The 27,070-nt window shown below is 40.8% G+C and overlaps 1 protein-coding gene across 4 annotated transcripts in view; it reads left to right on the forward strand.

Moving 5' to 3' along the window:
* Positions 1 to 27,070, forward strand: part of Ppp1r14c (protein phosphatase 1, regulatory (inhibitor) subunit 14c) — a 180,678-nt gene that overhangs the window by 89,328 nt on the left and 64,280 nt on the right. Inside the window, exon 4 of one of the 4 annotated variants that reach the window (XR_010057354.1) lies at positions 24,008 to 24,023. The exons of 1 other annotated variant lie outside the window; for it this stretch is intronic. Coding sequence is in view for 2 of the 3 variants with exons in the window: in NM_133425.3 (NP_596916.1) it covers positions 24,008 to 24,082 (75 nt within the window). In the remaining variant the exon portion in view is untranslated. Of the gene's footprint in view, positions 1 to 24,007; positions 25,768 to 27,070 lie in introns of those variants that run through there. 2 more of the 4 variants (NM_133425.3, XM_039085420.2) reach the window with 2 other exon arrangements.

Raw genomic sequence — 27,070 nt, forward strand, 5'->3', positions numbered from 1 at the left:
TTTGCTAATCTGATGAGATCTCATTGTTTCAAAAGATCATTCATGACTACTGGCTAGTAGGACAGAATCTTGGAGGAGTGAGGTGGGATATGTGTTCTTAGCCAGCAGTCTGTTGTGTGTCTGTGTGTCGATGTTTCTTTAGGAATTTCTGTTTCCAAGTTGTTGTCCATGTTTAATTTTTTTAAACCTTACTTTTAATGATGGCTCTTAAACGCTTTAACATCCCTTGTAACCCACCACCCACCAGAGGTAATAGAAAAGAAAGGATACTGGGGGAGGGGGGAAGTAGACCTGTTTAGAAAGTCTCTCTCTCTCTCTCTCTCTCTCTCTCTCTCTCTCTCTCTCTCTCTCTTTATCTTTATTAACTTGGGTATTTCTTATTTACATTTCAATTGTTATTATCTTTCCCGGTTTCTGGGCCAACATCCCCCAACCTCTCCCCCTCCCCTTCTCTATGTGTGCTCCCCTCCCCATCCTCCCCCCATTACCGCCCTCCCCCCAACAATCACGTTCACTGGGGGTTCAGTCTTGGCAGGACCAAGGGCGGAAACCTATAGAGAGGAAACACAAAAATCCCTGAAAGAATTCCAGGAAAACACAATCAAACAGGTGAAGAAATTATAAATGGAAATAGAAGAAATAAAGAAAGCACAAAGGGAGACAAACCCTGGATATAGAAAAACCAAAGGAAGAGACAAGGAGCCGCAGATACAAGCATCACCAACAGAATACAAGAGATAGAAGAGAGAATCTTAGGAGCAGAAGATTCCATAGAAATCATCAACACAATGGTTAAAGATAATGTAAAATGGAAAAGGCTACTGGTCCAAAACATACAGGAAATCCAGGACACAATGAGAAGATCAAACCTAAGGATAATAGGTATAGAAGAGAGTGAAGACTCCCAGCTCAAAGGACCAGTAAATATCTTCAAAAAATCATAGAAGAAAACTTCCCTAACCTAAAGAAAGAGATGCCCATAAACATACAAGAAGCCTACAGAACTCCAAATAGATTGGACCAGAAAAGAAACTTCTCCCTTCACATAATAGTCAAAACACCAAATGCACAAAACAAAGAAAGAATATTAAAAACAGTAAGGCAAAAAGGTCAAGTGACATATAAAGGCAGACCTATTAGAAAGGTTCTTAGGAGCAACTCCCATCTGTGTTGTCTGGAAATTGGCCGTTCAGTTCACAAGTTAGCAGTGGCAGCTCAATCCACTCACAAACACTTCAGAGGTACACCAGCAGCCCAGTTCAGTAGAGTCTGGTTAGCAACAGTGGTGACACTACCTAGCAGAGACAGCAAGGTTTCGGCTCAAGTCATCAGGAGGGACAACAGAAGAAGTTTTTGGCTGTACCTCTCTCAAGGAAGTGAAGATCAGCAAAGTTGAGACCCACAAGCATTGCACAGCTAGCTGTACTGAAAGCCAAGCTCTGTCTCCATCACTCTGTGGAGTCCTAATTATACCTTCCAAACATCACGTGTCCTCCATGGGCCTTGCATCAGCATGTGTATCCAATCAGCCTGAGTCCAAGAAACAAATCCGCAGCAAACTGCAGCACACTACCAGAAGATTTTTGGTGTATTTCTTTCTATGGAGTCCCAACAAATGCAGCTCAACTGCATAATGTTTCACATGTTTGCTTTAGCAGAACATCCTCTTTCCTGTGTCTGCTTCAAGAAAACATTCCTTCACTTGTCTGCCTTAGCCTTTCACCTGTGTCTACTTTAACAAAAATGTTCTTTCATGTGTTTGCCCCAGCAAAAAACTATCCAACTAACATTCCAAAGAACCCTGAAGTTCCACACTTCATGTTGGCATTTTCAATATTCATTTTAAAGAATTCTTTATGTATGTTTATATCCAAGATAACAATCCAGACTACAGTTTATTTTGACTTATAATGCCTTTTATCTACAGAAATTTTAAGTTTCAATGCCAGGTTAATCAATTACATCTTTCATGAACAGTAATTTCTTAAAAGTTACTTGAGCTGGAGAGATGCCCAATGATTAAGTATATTTCCCACTCTTGCCAGGGTTCAGTTCCCAGCACCTGGGTAGGGAAGCACACAACTGCCTGTAACCCCAGCTCACCAGGATCCTATGCTCTGGCCTCCACAGACACCTGTACCCACATGTACACACCCCACAATATACGTCATTAAAAATGGTAAAAGTAGACTATTTTTTAAAATGAAATCATGTACTGCCTTGGTTGTTTGAAAAATAATCATATTGTATTTCAGTTTAAACATTAGCTTTTTACACCATCTATTCAGAACCCCCTTTAATTTATTTGCCTGTATAGTATGGGGTAGAGATCTTTTTTGACATCGTGATTTAATTTAATCTAATGTGAAATCTCTCTGTATTATCTCATGCTGCTCCTAACACCCACTGTTCTGTAATATACCAAGTTTCCCTACACATAGGACCCACCATTGTTTGGAAGAGGCAATGGGCAAAACTGGATGATAGGTTCATATTCAGAGCACAAAATGTAGAGTCTTCCTGGGGACATGGTATTTTGCTCATCCTTCATCCTTTCTCTGGCACATCTGAAAGTTAGAAGACAGCTCTTTGTGTCATGTGTACTCTGAGCCATTTTCTTGATCATTAGACTGAAGTACCTGACTTGGTTGCTTAACAAAAGCATCTTGGACAATATGACACAGAGATAGGAGTTACCCCAAACCCCAGGAAGTGAATCCAGGCTTCTCATGCCTTTAGATCAGCATGGTCTTTGAAACCTGGTTTGATTATACTCAGACCTGGAAGATGCCCAATGAGTTGTGATCTATCTGAACACTAAACAGGCACTGAGTGTTGACAGAATGTGGTATGATGCCAAGCAACGTGTATACACCATGAGAAAGAAAAGGCTTAGAGCGAACTGAAATATAAAAAAACTAACAACGATGGCTGCTGACTGACCAGGGAGGGGGTGGCAGGAGGGTCCAAGGTCATTTGGAAATGTGTTGACTGAGGATGCAAAAATTTTTGGTTGTTTTAATAGAAGTTAGTTTGATGTAGAAGAGAAGTTTTTGATTGGCAAACATTTTTGGTTGTTTTAATAGAAGTTAGTTTGGTGGTAGGAGCTTCACATTTAGTCTGGAATGGTGTGACATCACCAGGCCTCGGATTCAAAGGAAAGAGCTGGAGGCGGGAGGTTATGGTGGTGGGGGTGCTTTCTGCTGCTGCTGCTGGTATGTGTGTGGCGGGGGGGGGGTATCGTGTGGTAGCTGTTGAGAATGCAATGCTGCTGAAGGAATTATTTCCACACTCACTTCAAGCTCTTCATTAAGAAGAGCAAACACATTCACTTATAACCTCTCAAGAGCGGAAGTTACTTGACCCAAGTGACTTGGAGTGGCTGATTTGTTAGCTACAGTCCTTCAGGTTGCAGAAGGAGAAGAAAATAGACAAGAGTCTGAGGAACTGTGTCCTTCCATTCAGATATAGTGGGAGAAGCTAGTGTCGGTCCTCTCATGAAAACCTGAGTCTACTGGGAGGGGTATCTACTCATCTGTGTTCATTAGTGGTTTGCTAGGGAAACATTTGTACAGGTGTTTCACTCTGAGTCTCTCATGGGTGACACCATATTTTCTTCTAGCTCCATTGCAAACCTTCCATACAGGGTTATGGGAAAGTGAGCTACATCTTCTTAATGTGTTCTTTATGAGAATTTGTATAGATTATGACATGGTCCATTTTATGCTGTTTTGTCCGAATGCTCAGGAAAACAAGTATAGTCTGAATTTCTTGGGGTTATGATATCTAAGAGTCTGGTCTGGGCCTCTGGCAGAAGACTTTTCGACTTGTAACTCAGAAAAGCCAGACAGCACAGGAGAAGGACAAAGGCGAGGGAGGGTCTATCCATCTATGACACCCCATTCTAACTTGATATGACTAATCACTTTCAAGATAACTAATCCACTGTTGAAATCATTAATCCGCTCGTGGGATCATGGCATTAATCCCTCCTGAGAAACTCACAGCACACTCATCTCTTCTGGATAGTAACTCTTAATTCCGTTACAATAGTGACTAAAATTCAAGGTGCGTTTCATAGGACATGATCAAACCACAGTAGCGGGACATCATCTAAAACTTTAGTATAGAGGTCTTGGTCATGATGGTGGCATTACACAGACTTTTTGCTGCAGCCTCAGGGTGAGGTGATCCTTTTCACTCACATTTTTAGAGGTCACCATCCTGAAGCACTGAGCCTTGTGTTCTTGGTGAGCCAGCAGAGCAGTAGGAGTGTTGCAGAGAAATTTCTTCATGTCATGGCTACTGGGAAGGGAAGCCCAGGAAGAGGATTTCTGGTGAGCTAATTCTTCCAGCTTGGCTACACCTCCCAAGGTCTCTAGTCTCACTGGCTGGGACTATTTTTAACATATAGAAGTCTTTGGGGACACGCTTCCCAGCAGGACAGTGACAGCAATAAAGGTTGTAACAAGGGTGAGCATTTGCATAGCATTTATTATGATTTGGCTTTTCTGAAGAACATCTCACATATGAATTTGTTTAATCCTTCCAGCAAACTCCAGGGGCCATTTCATTAGCATCTCTTCCACTTAAAGAGAGGAACACTGAGTAAGCAGTTAGTTGTGTGACTTAACCTGCTGAGAATAACAAATGTTTGTTCAACCTTAACGGAGGGCACCAGAAATAGCAAAGCAGAGCGTCCCTCACACCCAGCATAGGGAACCTATGATGTTATTGAAGATGCTTATAAAACTCAAGGGAAGTTGTATGATTGAAATCTATCTTAACGGTGACAGCTCAGGAGAGCTTTTATCCTAGAGCACCCAGCATAGCTTAGAGGCAGCCATTTGGTGGGCAAGTCTCCTCTCTCTGCCTATTTTCACTACTCATGTAATGTTGGAGCAGTATCTTGTGAATCTAGGTACTTCTCTTTTTTAAATTTTTTATTATATATTTCTTTACTTACATTTCAAAGGTTGTTCCCCTTCCTGGTGTTCTGTCCATAAGCCCCATTCCCTCCCCTCCCTCTACCCCATACAGGTATTCCCTCTATACATCCTCTTTATTGCCCTCCCCCATATTCCCCTTCACTGGGGGTCCAACCTTGGCAGGACCAAGGGCTTCACCTTCTCCTGGTGGCTCAACGAGGCTATAATCTGCTACATACTAAGTTGGAGCCCTGGGTCAGTCCATGTATAGTCTTTCTGTAGTGGTTTAGTCGCTGGAAGCTCTGGTTGGTTGGCATTGTTGTTTTTATGGGGTTGCAAGCTCCTTCAACTCTTTCAATACTTCCTCTAATTTCCCCTAAGGGGTTCCTATTCTCAGTTTGGTGATTTTTCTGTTAGCATTGACCTCGGAATTGGACATTCTCTGGATGTTTTTCTCAGGAGAGATCTACATCCAGTCCCTTCCCGCATGCATTTTTTTAGCTTCATCAATCTTATCTAGTTTTGGTGGCTGTATATATATGGGCCACATGTGTGTCAGGCTCTGAATGGTCATTCCTTGAGTCACTGCTCTAAACTTTGCTTCCATATCTTCTCCTGTGAATATTTACCCCTTTTAAGAAGGAGTGGAAGCAACTGCATTTTGGTCATCCTTATTTTTCAGCTTCCTGTGGTGTGTAGATTGCATCTTGGGTAATTTGAGTTTTTTGGCTAATATCCACTTATTAATGAGTGCATACCAAGTGTGTTTTTCTGTGATTGAGAAACCTCACTCAGGATATTTTCTAGTTCATTCCATTTGCCTACTAATTTCATGAAGTCATTGTTTGTGATAGCTGAGAAGTACTCCATTGTGTAGATGTACCACATTTTTTTAATCCATTTCTCTGTTGAAGGGCATCTGGGTTCTTTCCAGCTTCTGGCTATTATAAATAAGGCTGCTATGAACTTAGTGGAGCATGTGTCCTTGTTATATGTTGGGGCATCTTTTGGGTATATGCCCAGGAGAGATATAGTTGGGTCCTTAGGTAGTGCAATGTCCAATTTTCTGAGGAACTGCCAGACTGATTTCCACAGTGGTTGTAGCAGTTTGCAATCCCACCAACAATGGAGAAGTGTCCCTCTTTCTCCACATCCTCACAAGCATCTGCTGTCACCTGAGTTTTTTATCTTAGCAATTCCGACCGGTGTGAAGTGGAATGTCAGGGTTGTTTTGATTTGCATTTCCCTTATGACTAAAGATGTTGAACATTTTGTTAGGTGCTTTTTGGCCACTCGATAATCCTCAGCTGAGAATGTTTTATCTCTGTACCCTATTTTTTAATAGGGTTATTTGTCTCCCTGCAGTCTAACTTTGTGTGTTCTTTGTTCATATAGGGTCTCGAGCCCCTTCAAGCTCTTCCAGTCCTTTCTCTGATTCCTTCAACAGGGGTCCCATTCTCAGTTCAGTGCTTTGCTGCTGGCATTCGCCTATGTATTTGCTGTATTCTGGCTGTATCGCTCAGGAGAGATCTACATCCGGTTCCTGTCGGCCTGCACTTCTTTGATTCATCCATCTTATCTAGTTTGGTGGCTGTATATGTATGGGCCACATGTGGGGCAGGCTCTGAATGGGTGTTCCTTCTGCCTCTGTTCTAAACTTTGCCTCCCTATTCCCTGCCAAGGGTATTCTTGTTCCCCTTTTAAAGAAGGAGTGAAGCATTTACATTTTGGTCATCCTTCTTGAGTTTTATATGTTCTGTGCATCTAGGGTAATTGAAGCATTTGGGCTAATAGCCACTTATCAATGAGTGCATACCATGTGTGTTTTTCTGTGATTGGGTTACCTCACTCAGGATGATATAGTCCAGTTCCATCCATTTCCCTATGAATTTCATAAAGTCATTGTTTTTGATAGCTGAGTAATATTCCATTGTGTAGATGTACCACATTTTCTGTATCCATTCCTCTGTTGAAGGGCATCTGGGTTCTTTCCAGCTTCTGGCTATTATAAATAAGTCTGCTATGAACATAGCGGAGCACGTGTCTTTGTTATATGTTGAGGCATCTTTTGGGTATATGCCCAAGAGAGGTATAGCTGGATCCTCAGGCAGTTCAATGTCCAATTTACTGAGGAACCTCCAGACTGATTTCCAGAATGGTTGTACTAGTCTGCAATCCCACCAACAATGGTCGCCAGCATTTGCTGTTACCTGAGTTTTTGATCTTACCCATTCTGAGAGCTGTGAGGTGAAATCTCAGGGTTGTTTTGACTTGCATTTCCCTTATGACAAAAGATGTTGAACATTTCTTTAGGTGCTTCTCAGCCATTCAGCATTCCTCAGCTGTGAATTCTTTGTTTAGCTCTGAACCCCATTTTTTAATAGGGTTATTTGTCTCCCTGTAGTCTAACTTCTTGAGTTCTTTGTATATTTTGGATATAAGCCCTCTATCTGTTGTAGGATTGGTAAAGATCTTTTCCCAATCTGTTGGTTGCCGTTTTGTCCTAACAACAGTGTCCTTTGCCTTACAGAAGCTTTGCAGTTTTATGAGATCCCATTTGTTGATTCTTGATCTTAGAGTATAAGCCACTGATGTTTTCTTCAGGAAATTTTCTCCAGTTGCCATGTGTTTGAGATGCTTCCCCAGTTTTTCTTCTATTAGTTTGAGTGTATCTGGTTTGATGTGGAGGTCCTTGATCCACTTGGACTTAAGCTTTGTACAGGGTGATAAGCATGGATTGATCTGCATTTTTCTACATGCTAACCTCCAGTTGAACCAGCACCATTTGCTGAAAATGCTATCTTTTTTCCATTTGATGGTTTTGGCTCCTTTGTCAAAAATCAAGTGTCCATAGGTGTGTGGGTTCATTTCTGGGTCTTCAATTCTAGTCCACTGTCTGTCTCTGTACCAATACCATGCAGTTTTTATCACTATTGCTCGGTAATACTGCTTGAGTTCAGAGATAGTGATTCCCCTGGAAGTCCTTTTTATTGTTGAAGATAGTTTTAGCTATGTTGGGTTTTTTGTTATTCCAGATGAATTTGCAAATTGTTCTGTCTAACTCTCTGAAGAATTGGATTGGTATTTTGATGGGGATTGCATTGAATCTGTAGATCGCTTTTGATAAAATGGCCATTTTTACTATATTAATCCTGCCAATAAATGAGCATGGGAGATCTTTCCATCTTCTGAGGTCTTCTTCAATTTCTTTCTTCAGAGGCTTGAAGTTCTTATTGTACAGATCGTTTACTTGCTTGGTTAAAGTCACACAGAGGTACTTTACATTATTTGGGACTATTATGAAGGGTGTTGTTTCCCTAATTTCTTTCTCCGATAGTTTCTCTTTTGTGTAGAGGAAGGCTACTGATTTATTTGAGTTAATTTTATACCCAGCCACTTTGCTGAAGTTGTTTATCAGCTTTAGTAGTTCTCTGGTGGAACTTTTGGGATCACTTAAATATACTATCATATCATCTGCAAATAGTGATATTTTGACTTCTTCTTTTCCAATCTGTATCCCCTTGATCTCCTTTTGTTGTCTGATTGCTCTGGCTAGAACTTCAAGAACTATATTGAATATGTAGGGAGAGGGTGGGCAGCCTTGTGTACTCCCTGATTTTAGTGGGATTGCTTGCAGTTTCTCTCCATTTAGTTTAATGTTAGCAACTGGTTTGCTGTATATGGCTTTTACTATGTGTAGGTATGTGCCTTGAATTCCTATTCTTTCCAGGACTTTTATTATGAAAGGGTGTTGAATTTTGTCAAATGCTTTCTCAGCATCTAATGAAATGATCATGTGGTTTTGTTCTTTCAGTTTGTTTATATAATGGATCACGTTGATGGTTTTCCGTATATTAAACCATCCCTACATGCCTAGGATGAAGCCTACTTGATCATGGTGGTTGATTGTTTTGATGTGCTCTTGGATTCAGATTGCCAGAATTTTATTGAGTATTTTTCCATCGATATTCATAATGGAAATTGGTCTGAAGTTCTTTTTCTTTGTTGTGTCTTTGTGTGGTTTAAGTATAAGAGTAATTGTGGCTTCATAGAAGGAATTCGGTAGTGCTTCATCTGTTTCAATTTTGTCGAATAGTTTGGATAATATTGGTATGATGTCTTCTATGAAGGTCTGATAGAATTCTGCACTAAACCTGTCTGGACCTGGGCTCCTTTTGGTTGGGAGACCTTTAATGACTGCTTCTATTTCCTTAGGAGTTATGGGGTTGTTTAACTGGTTTATCTGTTCCTGATTTAACTTCGGTACCTGGTATCTGTCTAGGAAATTGTCCATTTCCTGCAGATTTTCAAGTTTTGTTGAATATAGGCTTTTGTAGTAGGATCTGATGATTTTTTGAATTTCCTCTGATTCTGTAGGTATGTCTCCCTTTTCATTTCTGATTTTGTTAATTTGGACGCACTCTCTGTGTCCTCTCGTTAGTCTGGCTAAGTGTTTATCTATCTTGTTGATTTTCTCAAAGAACCAACTTTTGGTTCTGTTGATTCTTTCTATGGTCCTTTTTGTTTCTACTTGGTTGATTTCAGCTCTGAGTTTGATTATTTCCTGCCTTCTACTCCTCCTGGGTGTATTTGTTTCTTTTTGTTCTAGAGCTTTTTGTTGTGCTGTCAAGCTGTTAATATATGCTCTCTCCTGTTTCTTTCTGCAGGCACTCAGAGCTATGAGTTTTCCTTTTAGCACAGCTTTCATTGTGTCCCATAAGTTTGGGTATGTTGTACCTTCATTTTCATTAAATTCTAAGAAGTCTTTAATTTCTTTCTTTATTTCTTCCTTCACCAGGTTATCATTGAGTAGAGCATTGTTCAACTTCCACGTATATCTGGGCATTCTTCCCTTATTGTTATTGAAGACCAGCTTTAGCCCGTGGTGGTCTGATAGGACACATGGGATTATTTCTATGTTTCTGTATCTGTTGAGGCCTGTTTTATGACGTATTATATGGTCAGTTTTGGAGAAAGTACCATGAGGTGGTGAGAAGAAGGTATATCCTTTTGTTTTAGGATAGAATGTTCTATAAATATCTGTTAAATCCATTCGGTTCATGACTTCTCTTAGTCTGTCTATGTCTCTGTTTAATTTCTGTTTCCATGATCTGTCCATTGATGAGAGTGGGATGTTGAAATCTCCTATTATTGTGTGAGGTGCAATGTGTGTTTTGAGCTTTAGTAAGGTTTCTTTTATATATGTAGGTGACCTTGTATGTAGAGCATAGATATTTAGGATTGAGAGTTCATCTTGGTGGATTTTTCCTTTGATGAATATGAAGTGTCCTTCCTTATCTTTTTTGATGACTTTTAGTTGAAAATCGATTTAATTCAATATTAGAATGGCTACTCCACCTTGCTTCTTCAGACCATTTGCTTGGAAAGTTGTTTTCCAGCATTTCACTCTGAGGTAGTGTCTGTCTTTGTCTCTGAGGTGTGTTTCTTGTAGGCAGCAGAATGCAGGGTCCTCATTGCATATCCAGTTTGTTAATCTATGTCTTTTTATTGGTGAGTTGAGACCATTGATAATGAGAGATATTAAGTAATAGTGATTATTGCTTCCTTTTATATTCATATTTGCATGTGAGATTATATTTGTGTGCCTTCCTTCTCTTTGTTTTGTTGCCAAGACGATTGTTTTCTTGCTTTTTCTAGGGTGTAAATTGCCTCCTTATGTTGGGCTTTACCATTTATTATCCTTTGTAGGGCTGGATATGTAAAAAGATATTGTGTAAATTTGGTTTTGTCATGGAATATCTTGGTTTCTCCATCTATGTTAATTGAGAGTTTTGCAGGATACAGTAACCTGGGCTGGCATTTGTGTTCTCTTAGGGTCTGTATGACATCTGTCCAGGATCTTCTGGCTTTCACAGTTTCTGGCGAGAAGTCTGGTGTGATTCTGATAGGTCTGCCTTTATATGTTACTTGACCTTTTTCCCTTACTGCTTTTAATATTCTCTCTTTGTTTTGTGCATTTGGTGTTTTGACTATTATGTGATGGGAGAAGTTTCTTTTCTGGTCCAATCTATTTGGAGTTCTGTAGGCTTCTTGTATGTTTATGGGCATCTCTTTCTTTAGGTTAGGGATGTTTTCTTCTATGATTTTGTTGAAGATATTTACTGGTCCTTTGAGCTGGGAGTCTTCACTCTCTTCTATACCTATTATCCTTAGGTTTGATCTTTTCATTGAGTCCTGGATTTCCTGTATGTTTTGGACCAGTAGCATTTCCATTTTACATTATCTTTGACAGTTGTGTTGATGATTTTTATGGAATCTTCTGCTCCTGAGATTCTCTCTTCTATCTCTTGTATTCTGTTGGTGATGCTTATATCTGCGGCTCCTTGTCTCTTCCTTTGGTTTTCTATATCCAGGCTTGTTTCCCTTTGTGCTTTCTTTATTGCTTCTATTTCCATTTTTAATTCTTTCACCTATTTGATTGTGTTTTCCTGGAATTCTTTCAGGGATTTTTGTGATTCCTCTCTATAGTTTTCTAGTTGTTTATTTATGTTTTCCTGCGTTTCTCTAAGGGAGTTCTTCATGTCTTTCTTGAAGTCCTCCAGCATCATGATCAAATGTGATTTTAAATCTAGATCTTGCTTTTCTGGTGTGTTTGCATATTCAGTGTTTACTTTGGTGGGAATATTGGACTCCGATTATCCCATGTAGTCTTGGTTTCTGTTGCTTGGGTTCCTGTGCTTGCCTCTCACCATCAGGTTTTCTCTGGTGTTACCTTGCTCTGCTATTTCTCACAGTGGCTAGACCTTCCTATAGGCCTGTGTGTCAGGAGTGCTGCAGACCTGTTTTCCTGTTTTCTTTCAGCCAGTTGTGGGAACAGAGTGTTCTGCTTTCAGGCATGTGGTCTTTCCTGCCTACTGGTCTTCAACTGTTCCTGTGGGACTGTGTCCTGGGTTCACCAGCCAGGTCGTTTTCTGGAGCAGAAAAGCTGGTCTTACCTGTGGTCCAGAGGCTCAAGTTGCTCATGGGGGGGCTGCTTTTGAGCTCTCCATGAGGGCGGCAACCAGGAGGGCCTGTGCTGCCTTTTCCCAGAGCCCCCATGCACTGGGGTACCAGATGGCATTAGGTGTTTTCCTCTGGAGTCAGAAATGTGGGCAGAGTGTAGTGTCTTCTGGCCTCCCAGGTGTGACTGCCCCTCTGAAGGTTTAGTTCTCCCTCCCATGGGATTAGGGTTCAGAGAGCTGTTGATCGGTCCCTTCAGGTCTGGGCGGTATCTGGACCGCTGGGCACCTGCTGCTCCATTGCCTAGGCACTGCTTCTAGAACCTGGTACTTTACATGAGATTCTTTGCTCCCTTCAAGAGGGGATACTTCAGACTGCAACTCTTGGGTCTTGAACCTGCCCATTCCTGGACTGGAGTTACCTCTTTGGGCTGTGTAACTTCACTGTTTCTTTCTTAGTGTGTACAGAGCAACTCTTTTCTTCTAGAATAAACTGCCATAGATTTTCTTCAGATGCTCATGTGTATATAGCCTGGGGTCTTTATTTTCTGTTTTCTCTTTCTTTGGTCTCAACTCACTTTCCAGTATTCAGGAAACCCTGGCTTCCTGAAGCAGCAAGGGTGTCCCCTACATTAAAAGCAGCAAGAAGGAGTATCCTGTGGCTACAGTTTGCCACACCCTCTCCTGCTGTTTTATTGTCATACTGAACAGCTGGAGGGTGATTCTGAGGTGATATCAGACATCTCTTGGGTGGTATTTTGGCAACATTTGGGCAAAATCTGCCAAAGCAGCCAAAAATAAAATAAATATACAGTTTCTCTTGAAATGTGGCTCAAGCAAATTTTAAAAATGATGTCAGTTAGCCAAAATAGTCATTTAATGATTAGGAATCTAGAATGGCCAGATATGAAAAACCACAGGGAGATGGCCAGCTAAATACACCAAAGCACACCTCCCCCCTCTGTTCCCCTTCCCTCCATCCCTCTTTCTCCTCCTCTTTTTTGTCTTTAATATCTTGAGAAAAGGCCTCACAATGTAGCCCTGGCTGGCTTAGAACTCATTATGTAGATCAGGCCAGTGTCAAACTCATACAGATCCACCTCCTTCTGCCACCCAAGTGCCAAGATCAAAGGGTGCACTGCCTCAGAGTAGTCAGTCCTGATTTTGCAACCCTTAAATTTACCAAGGGTGTCCTCTTTAAGAAACTCTTAGAACTATGGCCCCATTTGCTCAGTCATCAGGGAGAGTGAGAGCGAGAAAGAGTAGAAGATCCAGGTGCTGGCTAGCATGAGCTGTCCCTCTGCCCTGTGGACATGCAGACATTCTTGGCACTTCACTTCATGCCTCCTTATGGACCTATGTCTGTGTCTTCATCCCCAGCTGGTCTAGGACTCCCTGGAAAGCAGGATTTGCAGCCGCTTCTGCCACATAGCTCAGTACTTAGGACGGAATGTGCTATGGAGTTCACTCAGAGTGAAGTGCAGGATCAGCCCATATTTGTGTAATTCAGATGGCATCAAGAGTCCTGCATGATTGAAGATGGTTAATGTGTAGTGAGGTAGAATATCAACCATTTCGTTTTCTTCTTTCTTGTATCCAGACCACCCAGGGCCAGATCCCAGTACAGAATACACACCCACCAGGGAGTACTTTATCATCACTCTTCCATGTCATCAGGGGAAGTCCCCAAAATAATACATCTCCCCTTCTGAGTATTGCAAAAGCCATGTCCTTTGGGGGTAGGGAATTGCCTTGAATGGCTTTTCGCTTTCCTGGAGGAATCCTGCAGCTTGCAGTGGGAGGCAGCTCACATGCAACCTTTCTCTCAGTGTGTTCGGTTCATGGGGCTCAGGAGAGAGGAAGCCATATAAAGGCAGTGGTTAATTGCCAAGCTTGTTTTTAAATAAAATGTGCACAGACAGAATACTTGTACTATACAAGTATACAGAGTACTATACAAGTACTCAAGTCACAAAGCAAATCTCGCATGGCCAGGGATTCAAGTCACACAAATATGTTCTTGGACTGCAGTGGGGTTAGTTACATGATAGTAATAGAAAAAATACCCAGAAAGGCCTTCAATGTCAAAGAATCAAGCGATACATTTCTTTTCTAAATAACTCACACCACAGAGAAGAGAGAAACAAAAAGCTATTCTGAACTCAGAGTCCATCATCTCAAACTATTCAAGCAGTGCTTAGAGCCGAATAAACTGCTAAATGCCTTTGCTAGAACCTATCTTAAGGCATTCTGAGATGGTACTCAGTTCACAGAGGGCTTGTCTAGCATGTACGAAGTCCTGGGTTCAATTCCCCAGTGCCATATAAACTGTGTGTAGTGTTGTTTGCCTGTCACCTCAGCATTAGGGATGTGGAGGCAGGTAAGAGGTTCAGCAGTTTGAGGTCATTCTCAGTTACTCAGTGAATTTAATGCCAGTTTAAGTTGTGTATGACTATGACCTTAAAAAAATGATCTAATTAATTAATAGATAATACAATTTTCTCAAAAGCTTACTTCATCTAGTCCTCAGATGAATGGATAGAGCTTTGTAAGGGCTGACTAGTAGAGGAGACAACCCAAGAACCAGGTAGAAGGACACATGTTTCAATTTAGTTATTGTTTATATGTTTTTCTGGAAGTGTGGATAATGAGTTAAGAGATAGGCAGAGCTGTGTCTGACAGGAAGTGAACGGCTGAATCCCTGTAGTCACAGATGCCTCACAGTGGCAAGTATTTAGATATAGTGATCACCCTTCAAAATCCAGCATCACTTCCTTCAGGAAAGTGAAAGACTCCACATTCCCACTGTCACCCAATCATGTAAAAACAAAGCTCCATATTCTTGTCATCCTGATTTCTGCCATTAATCTTCCAAGCTGTAAACAGATGGGGATGCGTCCATTTGGGAATTAAATTAAATGTGATCATCAATGGGAAGTCTCTGTTTCACGCCTGGCTGTGAAATATGAACAAAGGTACCCCAGGGGTCCTGTGTAAAACTGCATTATGAAATCTGTGCACAAACACAATCATTAACAAAGGCTTGGGAAGGAGGCTTCAGCTCCGATCTAGGGTTATACTAAGGTGTGGAGGAGGGTACTTGTAAGCCCCTCCCGGGGAGAACAAGAGAGTAAAAAGTTTGTAGGAAACTAAGCGTGAGTATATGGCATAGGCTGTGGTGGCATGCTATTATAAAAAGTGCTGTGAGGCTGAGGCAGCAGAACCTTCTGGAATACTGGGAGCTATGGCCTAGAATGGTAGAAGGGGCTGTCGGAGCCAGAAGACACTGGCCTGCCTAGATCAGGCTCCAGGGACACAAGACTGGAGAACAGAGCAGATACCACTCTGTGCACTCTTTTGTTTTAGAAGGGAGCACAGGGGGATGGAGAGATGGCTCGGTGGGTGAAGTGCTTGCTGAAGAAACATTAAGCCTTGACTGTGGATCCTAGGCATTTATGGAAGGAACTGGGCAGAGGAGTTTGTCACTGTCATCCCAATGATGGAAGACAGAGACAGGAGGAGGCTACCAACCAGTCAGGTCAGTTGAGCATGTCATCTTCAAAATCAGGTAGAGATCTTGAGTCAACAAATAAAGTGGAAAGTAATGAAGACACCTGTTGATCGTTGTCACACTTAAACACACACACACATACACACACACTCATACCCACTCACACACACACTAGCATAAACATACATACACACACTCATACACACTCACACACACATACTCTCACACACATACACACACTCTAGCACACACACTCACACATTCATACCTACTCACACACACACTCTCACATGCATTCACACTCACACACACATACGCAAACTGACATACTTTTTCACACATACACACATTCACACTCATACACACTACACACTCACACTCTCATACTCTCACACACATGCATATACTCACACTCACACACTCTCCTGCACACACAAATACACACACTCACACACTCACATACTCTCACACTCAACATACTCTCACACACATACACACATGCACACACACATACATATACATACTCTCATACACATACATATACACTCACACACACATTCACACACTAACATACTTTCACATATAGTCTCACACACACTCTTGCACATATACACCACGCACATACACTCTCACACATTCACACACACTCATACCCATGCACTTACATACTCTCACACAGTCTCATACACACTCACACACTCTTACACACACATATATATACACATTCAGATACACATTCTCTTACACACACACACACACACACACACACACACACACACACACACCATAAAAGAACTTAGGGTAAGGGTGGAAAGTTCACCTTGAAGATTTAAAAATGGACTATGGGATGGAGGAATCACACATCTCATGCTTAGCACTGGGGATGGGTGTGAAACTCATTTGAGAGGCAGTATTGCATAGAGTGTAGGACCAGAGTATTGAAACAAATCTTGATTTCAACAGAAGCTCTTGGCAAATTTCTTGAATCAAGTGCATTTTCTGCTTTGGGGTGGTAGAAATCCTTGTCCACATACTTGAGAAAGCTAAATATTTGTGAAGGGCTTAGGATGGAGCCTGGTAGATAAGAAAGAGCAAACACTCAGTACTATAGTGAGGAGCTGGGTGGCACTGAGAAATTCTTATTTTGGAATTTATAGTACGTGCTGAGCCTATCAGAACTAAAATTGATTCTACCTTGGGATAAAAAAAAAATAACATGTACTAGTACTGATTCCCAAATTACAATGATACTACGTTTAGCCTGTGCTTATGAAAGCACCCATTGAAATCTCAACTATTGAGATTTAGAATCAGTCCGTATGCCAGAGATGAGCCTGGAGCCTACACGTAGTGGCTCTCTGACACTGCGGTATATCCCCTGCCGTCAGCTCATCTCCTCATTCAGACTAGGTGCATCTGAGTTCTGTATGCTTTGAAGTTTCTACTTTGTTGGAGAATAGCCACGATAACATCCCTATCTATTGTGGGGGAAAGTATTGCTTGCATAGATTATCTTAATTACCGTCTTATTGCTGTGAAAAGACAGCATGACCAAAGCAAGTTATAAAAGAAAGGACTTCATTGGACTTGTACCCATCCAGCCTGAATGTGGTGGAAGGCAAGCATGGCTCTGGAGAAATAACTGAGACTTATATCTGTTTGGAAAGTTGCAGGCAGAGAAAGGGTGGGACTGGGCCTGGAATGGGCTTTTGAAACCGTAAAGCCAACCTCCAGTGATATGCATCCTCTAACAAGGGCAAACATCCTAGTACTTCCCAAAACAGTCCTGCCATTTAGGGACAGAGCATATATGAGCCTCGGGGGTCTTATTCAAACCACATTCTAAGAGAAAATGGGAACAAAAGACCATTTTTCCCCCACGTGCTGAACTCTCACAAAGACCTGACTATAAATTCCAAATTATTTTCCCAGTTTCAAGTAAAACGGTTTGGCTTCTTTGCTCAGCTCTGCTTTGTGCTTGGTTCCAACAATTGCTTTTTTCCTAACGAGTCAGTCTTTCTCCAGAAAGACAGCTAAAAGAATATGTGAGCAGGCCAGCAAGATGGCTTGACAGGTAAAGGTGCTTGCCACCAAGGCTGATGATCTGAGTTCAATCTCCAGGACCATGTGCTGATGGGAGAAAATTAATTCTCACAAACTGACTTCCTCCTAACCCCATGGCACGTTGCTCCAACACCCTGCAGGAGATGTAAAATGTAATTTTAAGAGTTTTAAAAAGGATATGTGATGAGTTTATTTATTTATTTATTTTTTTTGGTTCTTTTTTTCGGAGCTGGGGACCGAACCCAGGGCCTTGCGCTTCCTAGGTAAGCACTCTACCACTGAGCTAAATCCCCAGCCCCATGTGATGAGTTTATTATCCACTATAATACTAAGAGTACAATCTGTAGAGAGTCCTTATTTTGCCCTGGTTTTTGTAAAAAAGTATATGGCTTTGAATAATAACTGAGCTCTTTCCTCAAACATAAAATAGATGTAAATTGTTACCATGAAAATTAAAAAATGAAAATATATTATACTGCTACATAATAGCAGCAAGCACGTGTAAATAACAATGTGCTGTTCATAGTAACATTGGCAGTATTAAATACCTACAGATACGATACAAGCTGTGAAATTAATAGGTAAAATGTTGCTTAGTTTAATAAAGACTTCTTGAAAGCAGGGGCACATCAAGTTCCTGGGTAAGAAGACATTTCTAAGTTGTCAGTTTTTCTCAAACTGGTCTACTGACAAACACAATCACAAATCTGAATGGGCTTTTTGAGTATGGACTAATGAGCTTATTTTAAAATTCTAAAGCAAGTTAAGGCACTTACAATGACCAAAACCATTTAGAGAAAGTCGCAAAAATTGGTAGAGTGACATTACCTGATATCATCAAGACTGGCAGACTGTATGTGTAGAGACAGTATGGTTTTGTTTATAAAGATGAGACAAATAGGTTTGTCTAGGTTTTTCCTTTACCCAACCTGTTTTGGTTTTGTTTGTTTGCTTGTTTAGCATAGGACTTCATTAAACACCTCTTCCTTCTGGGAGTATGTTCTTCTCTGGGCTGCTTCACCACTCTGCCTGCCTCCCACTCCTACCTCTTGTGTCTGTTACTGGTCTTCCCTGTCACACGGCCTTCAGCCTTGCTCTTCTGTCTACTTTCCTGTGCTTATAGTCATTCCCAAGGTTTCCCCCATCCAATCCTGCTGCTTAATGGACCATTGGCTGCACTGATTCATAGACTTTTCTGGTATAATATAAATATTATTCACTGCATTGTGCTGTCTGGTGCCCATATGACTGTGGGTTGCTTAAAGTGTAGCCAATGTGACTAACAACAAGTATTTTACATTTTATTTATTTTAAGGAGTTTCAAAGCCACGTGCACTCAGGGCACTGGACTGAACAGTGTAGGTCTAATTACTTTGTTCCCAAACCCTAGGTATGAACCTATGTGCTAGCTTTGGCCTGTGTTTGTTCAAAATAGGATAGCATGAATTGAATTCCATTAGCAAAACCTTGTTTTAGTCTTCTGTCTCTGTAGCTCAATAACAGCCATTTGCTTTGTATTGGAGTTGAAAGTCACCAATGGGAAGGAAGCCTGTTGAGGGCCATTCTCACATCTGCATGCGTGAGCTCAAGTTTCACATCACATTCTTCCTGTCATCTCATTCCAAACCTGCTTCTTTCCCTCCAGTTGTCCCCAACTCAGCCAATACATCACCTTGTTGGCTAGTTGCTGAGGAATGGCAACTTTCTCGCTTGTTTCTTCTCCTCTGCATCCTACCTGCATGCTCAGTTGAGCAGCAGGGTCTGTTGGCTCTGCCTCTGAAATAGATGCAAAATATACACTCATTTTGATCAGTGTACACAATGGCATTGATTGCCTGGTTTACTACCATAGATCCAAACCAATATACCTTCCTTCCCTTTATGTCTTCAAAAGCCATTCATTATACAGCTTCCAAAAGGCTGCTTTAGAACTCTAATTCTGATCTCGCTGTTCTATGTTTTCAGGGCCTCCTATGCCTTTCCATGGCAAAGACAAATCTCTGCTATGCAGCGTTCTAGGCCCTGTCAGTCTGGCCCTACAACCTCCAGTATTTCCCTACCTCTTCATTTTGATCTTCTGTGCCAGGGCAGGATCCCCTGCCTTGTTTGTCTGAAGGTCTTGCACTGTCAACAAGCCCTACCAAGCCTTCTCAAAACCGGCCAATTAATGCATGTCTCAGGACAGAGGCCACTTTCTTTTCTGACTAATTCTATGTTCTTAGCCCAAAGGTGAGTTTTGGAAATAAATGGAATATATTGTCACTGGCCCAAAGTACCCTGGAGGAACAGACCTGTAGCCACCAAAGTATTCCTGACTAGAAATCTTTGAGTCTTCCTGGAGAATCCATAGGAAATAAACAGAATCCTTCTGGGCAAGTGTCATGGCTACATTTCTATATGGGAAACACATATTGATCTTGATGCTTTTCACACAGCCAAATATGCAAATTCTCTAAATTAAATGAACAGACTAATAGGACCCATATTTTAAAAAGGTATTATTAGACTGACATACAGGACACAGTCAGTTAGTGCAAAGGTGGTTATTACAATGGGATGGCCAGTTCGTAGCTGTTCAGTCAACAAGGCAGAATGTCTCAACAGTCCGAGCCTAGTGTTGGAGTCCCAGAGAATTCCTAGGGAGCTAATGTTTTTCAGTCTATGCTAGAATCCTGTAGACATTGGATTAAATAATGGCCACAGCAACAGGGAAGATGAACTTGCCAATTGGGGTAAAAGCAAACAGGCAAAAAGCAAAGGTTTCCTTCTTCCATGGTCTTTTATGTGAACTGCACTAGAAACTATAGATTAAAGATGATATATTCTGATTTAGAAAATTTATTGAAGGTGTGCGGTGCCTAGCATTTGGGGTTTTAGTTGATTGCAGATGTAGTCAAATTGATGGGCGACCAAAATTAGTCTCATCATATGCACAGATAGTATATTAAATATAGACATAAGGTTCACTTCTAATAAAATTAAATAGAAGACTCAGCATGATGGCTCAGAGATTAAGGCACTTGCTTCCAAACCTGACTATCTGAGTTTGACCCCTGGGACCACTAGGTAGAGGGAAAGAACCAGACCTCCAAGGTTGTCCTTTGACCTATATATGTTTGCTGTGGTATAACATGCACATACACACACACAATTAATTAATTCTGCTGTTCTTCATGTGGTTTTTATCTTTGTGATAGTCTTATCATCACAGTAAAAATTTACCAAAGGTTTTCATGAAATAAATGACAGGCTTTCTGATTCTGACCTTGAGTATTATCAAAAGAGGAAATTTAAAGTAGAATACTTGACTCCCATTGGTCATTTGCATAATATTGCATTCACAACAATTATTTGCATAACTCTTTCCAAATTGTGAAACAAAAACCGAATGTGCCAAATGTTATAGGTTGCTTAAACCCCAGAGTGAAGTGGACGGAGAGAAACTTAGGTTTTCAAAATGAACATTTAATATAGATGGGAAAAAAGATGTTACTTTATCCATAAAAATTCTTTAAGATAGTTAAGATAGGTATATTAAAAACTAAAATAGGGCTTTCATCTTATTTCTCTACTGTTCACTGTCAAGAGTGGAGGGGATTAAGATGTATGAGTTATCTGACCAGGTTGTTGGACCAGTCTCTGAAAGGCATTATGTAGACTAAGGAGAATTATTGAAGTGTACAGGTTCCAGTTGTACTGTTGTTCATAACTTGGAAAGGCCAAAGCATCAGAGAGTCTAGTGCTGGGGAATTTAGTAGTGATACTGCCGGTACAAAATGGACTATGTCCCATCCATGTACATGGGAAGGTGTTCATGCAGTAGGGCAAAACTTGATATAATGCCAAGTAGATGAGAAGACTCAGACAGTGTGATCTAGGTAGCTAAGAACAATGCTTATACCAGCAAATCCATTCAGTGTGATTAACTCTAAGGAGTATACCATGGCTGTTTAGCAAAAGCACATATTAGTTTTATGCTGGCAAAGGCTGTTAAAAATCAAATTGTGGTAGTGGTGAGCAACCTAAAGTTTATCATGGTTTAGGGCTAGAGAAGGATGCATACTCACAGAGCCTGGGGAGTTCATGACTGCAGCGGGTGGTTGGCAGGAGGAGAGAGCCAGACAGCCAGTTTTTGGAAGGTCTCCACATAATGAAACCATGATACTTCTGTAAGACCAGTTTATCCATGTCTGCTCTCCATTGGCCTTGTTATGACCCTTAATTCTATCTTTCCTCATTGGCCCAAAAGTCCAGCTGGCTACCACCTTTGTCTTTATAAATATAAAACAGGAAAAGGTGGTAATTATTATGTAATAAATGTGACTTTGATAGCAGCCAAGCATTTAAAGGCAAAATGACACCTTCTTAATGATACAAGATAAGAATTGTAGCATAGTGCTCAGACTTTGGTTTCTGGTCCATCAGCAAATCACTAAGACGGGGATATAGCTCAGTTTCTGGAGAACTTGGCTTCCATGCATGAAGCCCTGGGTTTCATCCCAACTCTACATAAATCAAACATGGATGAAAAAAAGATCAAGAAAGTACTATAGTAAGTCTCCCGAACATATCTCTGTGAATAAATTTAGATTAGAATAGAATACAGAATAATATGCATAGCAGGAATTTATTCTGAGTTTTAATGTAGCTGTGTGTAGATACTGACTGGTAACATCAAATGTGATTTTGATTTTGTTTGTTTGTATGACTTATAAAAGAAGATAAAATCCTAAAGATTCTTGATGTATCCTAGGGCAAGACTTCTGAAACTTCTTCTCCAGAAGGACCTTTTCACACAAGAATTTCTCTTTAATTAGCAGAGTATTTGTATTTATTCTTTGATAATTTCATGCATGTACACCATGCATTTGCCTTAGAAAATTTCACACAGCTCTAATATATAGATATTTAAAGAGGAATACAAACAAAAGAATCAATTACAATAAATTATAAATAAATTTGTTTTAAAACAATTCTGTTACACATATAGCTTTACCAGTTATTAAAGCAAGACAAAAGTTTATGCTAACAATGTATTTGTTTATTTTTATGTGAAGAGATAAATATAGTTAAATATTTGAGACTTCAGGATGAGAGCATTGTAGTATTTTTTTCCCATAATTGGTTGATATGATTCAGTGGTTGTCAACCTTCCTATGCCATGACCCTTTGATACAGTTCTTCATGTTGTGGTGACCCCTAGCCACAAAATTATTTTTGTTGCTGCTTCATAACTATAATTTTCCTATTATTATAAACCATAATGTAAATATCTGTGTTTTCCTATGTCTTTAGGCAACTCCTGTAAAAGGGTCCTTTGACCACTGAAAGAGGTTGACTGCCATTGAATTGATCAATACTGCAAACACAGACATGTCATAGAAATACTTAATACAAAATGGAAGACATATGTTTAGAGCCATTTCAAAAATTTTTAGAAGTTCTGCCCCAATCCCAAGCCAAAATTCATTAAATGACTATATAAATGTGTGTGTGTGTGTGTGTGTGTGTGTGTGTGTGTGTGTGTGTGTGTGTGTGTGTAAAATTAAAGTAAGCAACATTTTAAAAAAATCAAAGCTTCCAACATCATACAGTACAAGGGTATACTAATTTGATACTTTGGACAGTAGAAAATATTAAAAGTCTTTTTTTCATATTTGAACCGTCATGTTTCCATGATGTCAGAAAATGTAGGAAGTGCAGTAAAACCACTATAATGCAGTCATTTCCCATCACTCTGAGGGTGTTGTTTCTTCAGCAGCAGCATGCACAGTGCAAGGTGTACATGTTGTATATTCTGAGCCAAAGATGCAGTGCGGTCATGTGACACATCATGGGGAAGTGGCATGAGGAGTGCTTTGGATTTAAGGTACAAATCACTCTGCATTCATCTTGGGGGTTATGTGTGCAAAAACCGTGTATTGTCAACGGGTATCTCACAACTGCCACTTTCCTCACATGAGGTCACTGTCTACAGTTTAAGCAGCTGGAGAGAACTGGTTATCAGAGGCATCAGCCCCACTTTGGAGCTTGCCCAAATGGCACTTTGTCATTTTCTATACTCATGCACTGAACTGGTGTGGGTCCAGCAGTCTGAGACTAAATCCCCTGGGTAGATGTGATACTCGGTAGTGAGAGCCAGAGGTCTAGCTTTGCTGATTCAGGTGAGGTCTAGGGACATCTGCAACCTGCGTGGAAATGATAGAATCTTATACTCTAACCTGGCTCTTCACAGGCTGTCTGTATGTTGTGCATGCACATTGTAAGACTGGGCACGGAAGTCAAATGTGCCTGGAGTATCCACATGAAAGTTATCTGTGGATGACCTGAATCTTTCCCTACAGAGAAGAAAGCAAGAAGGCTTGGACTGTGAAATTTAAGCACTTTCTTTTTTTTTCTAAAACTCCTTTTCTTATTTTACATTGGAGTTTAACACATACAATGAGATTCATTAACTTCAGCTGAACTCGGTGGCGTTAGGCACATTCTCAAGTACGGGCTTTAACAATACGGCTTCCTGTACTAATGTCCTTGATGTCTTTTAGGAATTTATCAGAGAGCTGCTCTCCCGGATAAGAGGCATGAGGAAGCTGAGCCCTCCACAGAAGAAGAGTGTATGATTTTGCAACAGGGTAAAATTCTCTCGGAGATGAAGAAAGTGACCTGGGATTTGGACTCCACAGATACTTTTATTAAAAAAAAATAACCATAGTTGTCTTTTACAACAACATTTTTTGGTGTGTATGTGTGTGTGGGGAGGGTTAGACATTTATTCAAAAGTGTTCCTTCTTTTGTTGTTTTAAAGGGTTTTCATTACTGTAATATTTTAATGGCAAAGCTACTATAGCTTGGACTGTAGTCCAACCAAGGACTGTCAAAGCAGATGCATCCACAAGGATGGGCAATGCTTTCTATAAGAACTCAGCCATAATTTAGGATCTTACAGGGAAGATGGCTTTCTTACAGTCAGATTGGTAAGACGGTTTTAAGTTATACATTTGACTTAGATGTCAAAAATATCCCATGCTTGTACATATCTACAAACACTAAAAATAGAGAGGAGAACTTTATATCAGGTTCATGGAATAAGCCTGTGTTTGTCGTGTTAGACATGGTCACAACACATGTTTCCGTAAAGCCCCCAGGCATTCTTCAGACAAATGTGGTCCACCTTCAGCATCCACTTTCTGCGCTAAAGTGAAAGAATTCCACATGTTCGTTTTTATAATGAGCCATACTACACACGCGTTGAGTTGGTCAAGGGCTTAATTCGTAAATTTTGTTTCATTAGTTGAGATGCTTGGCCAGGTATTGCCTCGTTGTGGTTTTTTAAGGTTTTATGAACTCTTAATTTTGAAAACTAGCCTGATTCATAAAGAAATGCCTACACTTCCTGAACAGAGTTTTGCAATGGAGAAAGGAAGCCCTGTGTAACAACGAGTTTTCTGCTTTCAGTGCAATACGCTATACTATCTCTGTCCATGAAAGCAGGACAAAAAGAAACTAACAAACAGATTGAGCCTCTTCCTTCTTAGAAGTAGATCCTGGCCTCTTCTGTGCTGGTTCCAACAATCCAGAAGCATGAACTGAGTATTAAGAAATGTAGAGATGGGAAGACACGTTAAGATCTTTGTTAGTTCAGATGTCTGGCTTCGTCTCTGGTTTCTCTCAGTGCTTCATGGTCCTGATTGTGACCTTGATTTCCATGTTAGGAGCTAGGTTTGACTACCTACCTTAACCCTACAGTTACATACCAGCTCTTTGAGTAGAATGAAAATTCATATGGGATGTAGGCAGGGTGAAAACTGAGTAAAAGCCCTTCCTTCCAGGAAGCCCCGCTGCCTCCCCCTGGAAACCCTGTCTGCCATAAGAAGTCTCCAGGTGACCCTGTCTGAAAACAGGGACCAGGCAATTTATATCAAGGGTGCTTTAAACATATTTTATTTTTTAAAAGAACTATGTTTGTGAATTTTCTGTATACTGGCAAGCTTTTGAAAATGTATTTAATTTTGTAATGTTTACCAATGATTTATTTACAAGCTATTTACTCAAATAAAGGGAGCTGCTTACAAGCTTGTTTGTGCGTGTGACAGTACAACATACAGGGTGGGGGCGGCGTTTGGTGCGTTCTCTGCAGATGGGAATCCCAAGCGCCCAATGGAGCTAACCTCTCATTTTCCAAGCATTTAGTCCTGATGCTTATCTCGGTGTCTTCAGCAGAGAACCCAGTCATGTTCTTGGATTAATAAAGAGACAAAAGTGTACTCACACAAAATAAATAAAATCTTTGTAAAAAAAAAAAAAAGAAAGAGACAAGATGAGTAATGTGTGTTCGGCCCTCTTTGCTCTTATTTCAAGTCTCTCTATTCATTTCAGTAAAACTCCCCTTTCCCACCAGAGAGAAACCTGTAAGAAGATCTCAAATTGATAAACCATTCCAGTATTAATAGAATACCATGCATGTTAAGAGTCAAGGAAATGGGATAGGTGCAGGATTTCTACCAGGATTGACCAGCCCAAGTTATGTTCATCAGATGAATCAGGAGTTCGTTTCCCCATCTCAGAATCTCTCATCCCATTTGTGCACACTCTGGCCTGCCTTCCTTCCTGCCCATGCTCAACAGCATCACCAGATTTCCTGGGTGATCCTGCTAGATGCTAGGGCAAATCTTGGTTCCCATCCTTCCCCCAAACACCAAGCCACCAGTTTACCTAATACCTTATATGTCTGTCCATGTTGAGCCTTACTAGATTGCTCTAGGACAGGCTTTTCCATGTCCAGTATTGACTCTTAATACTGTCCATTCCTACCCAGTAGTCAATATAATCCAGTCATTCCACTCTTTTCCTAAAAGCAGACCCCTTATCACACCTTAAGAACTGGCCCTTGCCGCACTGCTCCAAGTTTTTGGTTCTGTTCATTGCTCTTGAATTCTTGGGGTTTCTGAACTGCCCCATATAGATTTCTCTTTGTAAAATATTTTACCTCAGTCTAGTCCATCCTCTCCCCCAGCAGACTCTGATGAGAGAGCTGGAACAGGTTTCCCTAGTCCTCCAGAGGGTTCATACACAGTGTGGCACGTGCACCATCACAGCATGCGTCTGCAGTGTTATAGCTGCTTACCCATCTGTGGGTCTGTCAGGTTAGACCCTGGGATCCTCAGTCTGGGGAGTGGAATGAAACTTTGCCTCCAGACTTATGCCTAGCTTTACAAAGAGGTCAACAAGTGTTGAAAATTCCTCCAGAAAACACTTTTCTCCCCAGCTAGGGTATTGGTTCTAGGATCTGGAGAATACAGTTGAATCACATGAGAAGCTTAAAACTACACAGGCACATCGAAGTTTTGCTGTGAATCTTTCTCTTTAAAATAACAAAGCTAAAAATAAATTTACCTTATGATCCAGCTGACTCACCCCAGGGTATGTACTGAAAGGAGCTGAAATCAGCACTGTTTACAACAGCTAAGGTATGAGTAACCAACATGTCTGTCAACAGGCAATGAAGAATGAGATCCTGACTCAGGCTGCAAAATGGACAGAAGTGCAGGACATTATACGGAGACAACGCAGGCACAGAAAAACAAGACCGCAAGTTCCCTCATGTGTGC

Source organism: Rattus norvegicus, chromosome 1 (genome assembly GCF_036323735.1).
Source record: "Rattus norvegicus strain BN/NHsdMcwi chromosome 1, GRCr8, whole genome shotgun sequence".
NCBI classification, from domain to species: domain Eukaryota; kingdom Metazoa; phylum Chordata; class Mammalia; order Rodentia; family Muridae; genus Rattus; species Rattus norvegicus.